The sequence below is a fragment of the Etheostoma spectabile genome, chromosome 13 (genome assembly GCF_008692095.1).
Source record: "Etheostoma spectabile isolate EspeVRDwgs_2016 chromosome 13, UIUC_Espe_1.0, whole genome shotgun sequence".
NCBI classification, from domain to species: Eukaryota; Metazoa; Chordata; class Actinopteri; order Perciformes; family Percidae; genus Etheostoma; species Etheostoma spectabile.
In genome coordinates this window covers 20049540-20052867 of record NC_045745.1, presented here as the reverse complement: position 1 = coordinate 20052867, position 3328 = coordinate 20049540, and the positions used below count along the sequence as shown (strand labels likewise).

Here is a 3328-nt window from a genome sequence, read left to right as displayed (position 1 = left end):
TTTAAGGTGTTTCCATTCATTTTCACACTGAATTGCACAACGTTCAAGCAAACATTTGCGAACAAAGTTTTTCTAGACATAATGGATCGTGTCTACCAACAAATGATCAATATTGCACAAGTTGTAGTGCTTATATGCCAGCTGATAGTAACATATCAAGCTATAATAAGAAAACAATGCTATCAACACGATTGACAACACTATGACTATGCATTTACAACTTGCCTTTTAACCTGCTGCGAGACAACTCTTTTTTTGAGATTTTGTATTGCGCCTTCCATTTAGTGTTAAAATACGTATTAATAATAATACAAAATAATGGACTGAAGCAACTCAAAACATGCTTGTGGACTTTCTTATAAATTTGAATTCCGGAAAAAGTAGCTGGTAAAAAATATAAGTGGCCGGTAAACTTGGGCATTCAACAGCCACTGTGGCTGGTGGGCAAAAAAGTTAATTTCCCACCCTGTCTATTACCATATTTCTTTTAAATGTTATAGGTTCTTGTGCTGCTTTCATGTTGTGGTCTGATTAAGAAATTTCCAATCCTATTCATACCAGGTTAATATTTGTATAGGGTCTTGATTTGAGGATACTTGCATAGCCTTAGTGGGATACAAAAAAGCAGCATCATGGTACATTTATAAGGACATTGAGAGAGAAATAAGTACTTTTAATGTAGAAATCATGTCTAAATCTGCTTAATAAGGTTAGTATTGGGATATGCTGGCATACTGGATCATGAAACCCTACTGCATGCTGGATCCACAGTTTAGCGAAGGTTAGCGACACATGAACCATTTGTGACTTTTTTTCAGTGTCAAACTGCTACTCATTTTAGTGGTATTCACTTATAAATGATGACTGGAGAGTTGTTAACAGTATCTCTACATTGGGCTCTTTTGGCTCTGAGGCTGACAAAAATACGTTTTTGTTTAATGTTCAAACTGTAAAAATGTTCCTGTGTATTTGACCCTACCTGTACTGTGTTATTTATTGTGCCTTACTACCCTGTTTTCTTCTCTCCTTGCTCACCACATAGATACAACTCCTATTTCCTCCTCATGCTGCAAACTGGCCCCCAACGGAACGCTTACTTTGGGTGCGACACACCGCCTGGTCAATGGGGATATTGAGATTATTCCATTTTCCAATCCGGTGGGCAAATTATCTCTGTTTCGGCTATGGGGGCGAGAACGCAGCATACAGGAAGTGACATCACTGAAATGTACAGAGGGGAACCTGGTGAAGTGGGACAGAGACAACTGGGACACTCAGATCTGTGCTCCGCTGCCTGATTCCAACCTGAAGTGTGGTGAGCTGGTGGATAACATCCTTTGCATTAAATGGACAGACTGAGCTTGTGAAATGGCATGGTATTAAGACGCATACTGGCTTTTTAGTGTGTATATCAACGCCGTAAAGCCTCCATTGACTTACATTACCTTGCAACCCAACCGTTTTTTCTTTGCCTAAACTCAACCGTAGCTTTCTTCTCGCTATAACACAGCAAGTGGCGATAACACGGCAAGAGGCAATAACACGGCAAGTGGCATGTATGTCTTGGCCCGCTAGACATACATGCGGAAAGCTTAAAATGAGTATAGATAACACATAACTTGGCTTAAGAAAGTTGGCGTGTATATTTACTCATTTAGTCATGATGTCATGTTGAACTTTAATAGGGTTTCTCTGATTATTTCTACTTATGTAAAACACGTGGTTTTAAAATTCTATTAGCCCTACATTTACCTCAGCACCTGCAAGTCGCAATAAATTAAATATGTTCTCCCTTGGCTGCCTCCCACAGTGTTTATACACCAGTCAGTGATTCACTTTTATGCAGTAACTGGCCAGTTCAGTTTCATCAAGCATTTTACAGCTTTTTCCAACCTAAGTGCTTGCCTCTGTGGCTGCCTTTGGTTTACTGTGTCCTCAGTTCCCAGATTAAATATTGACTGTCTGTCAGTTAAGTAAATATAGATGCCATTCTGTGATCAATAACATTAAGATCAACAGCATTAATCATACAGCTGCCATACGTCATTCTCTGTAAAGCTGGAACCTGCTGTAATTTTCACCTTAAAACTAATGGTAATGCAACACAGGGTAAACAGCGCCACCAGTTTTTTTTCTGATTAATTTTTCATTTTATGTTTTTAATAAAGTTCTGCAAGACATTCATATTGTAGTCAGTCACGTACAGTACATTAAGTGAAGTTAAGAAATAAAATCTACTGATTGAAGTTTGAAATCAAAACATATAAGAATTACTTTCCATAAAAAATATCTGGTACATTTGAATGTAGAACTTCGTATTAGGAAATGCCCTTCACAAAAACATACATAAGTCTGCAGTTGATACTAACAACGAAAGAAGGAAGTGTTCTGCAGCATAATTGTTTTAGCATCAACAATATTTCATTGCACCCTGGAGTTGAATTGAGACCCAGTTCGGCTCTGGGATCCTATCTTGTATGCCACATCACACGTTTGTTTTTGATAACGATAAAGAATCATTTAGAATGAAACAAATAAACTGGTTAAAGATTTAATGTAGAAAAGAATACTTAACTGTACTTAAATATGTTATTGTCATTTTATTGGCATGTTTCAATTGTTTCTGTCTTCTTTCCTTACATTTTCATGTATTTAATGGTGTTTCATAATCTCTTTGGCTGATTGGCAGAATGGTCCATTTACGAAGTGAGACTGATGTTTGCCATTTTCCGTTCCGATGGGAACAACACCGAGCTCTACACGGCCAGAGACATCGCACATAACTGGGTAAAAGAAAAAAAAAGAAAAATACAAAAAACACAATTTAATTGTAGAAAAAAAAACAGCCTGAAAACGTTCTCTATATTAACATTAGGGGTGGGTACCGAGATCCGCTGCTAATACGGCACCAGTGCCTTAACAATCGGTATCTACCGGACCAATTAGCAATGCGGATCTTAGTGCCTCATTTTGGTGTAACTGATATTGCTCCGAAACGGACATCACAGGCAACAGGAGCATCGCTCCACGTGACGTTAGTTAACACTACACTCGACAGCAGCTAACTTTAGCCTACTGTTAGCTAAGAGCTTAATTAAACACGGTTAAAATGTTGACAGCTAAACAGTGTAAAGTATGACTGTATTTCACTGTAGAGGATCCAACAGCGGGACGTTAAGCAGCGTGCAGCTGCAGTTTTTGGAAAAACAACACAGACACACTCAGACTCAGTTCACTTGAAACTAGTAGCCTCATGGTTAGGGCTGCAAGATTATGGCCAAAATGAAAATCAAGATTATTTTTATCAATATTGAGATCACGATTAATT

The 3328-nt window shown here is 38.1% G+C and overlaps 1 protein-coding gene across 1 annotated transcript in view; it reads left to right on the top strand.

Moving 5' to 3' along the window:
- The window catches only part of adgrg4b (adhesion G protein-coupled receptor G4b), a gene marked incomplete at its 3' end in the record, with an annotated part of 18549 nt that overhangs the window by 3165 nt on the left and 12056 nt on the right, over positions 1-3328 (top strand). Inside the window, 2 exon segments of the mRNA XM_032534325.1 lie at positions 1043-1315; positions 2690-2787. Of these exon segments, the coding sequence (XP_032390216.1) occupies positions 1043-1315; positions 2690-2787 (371 nt within the window).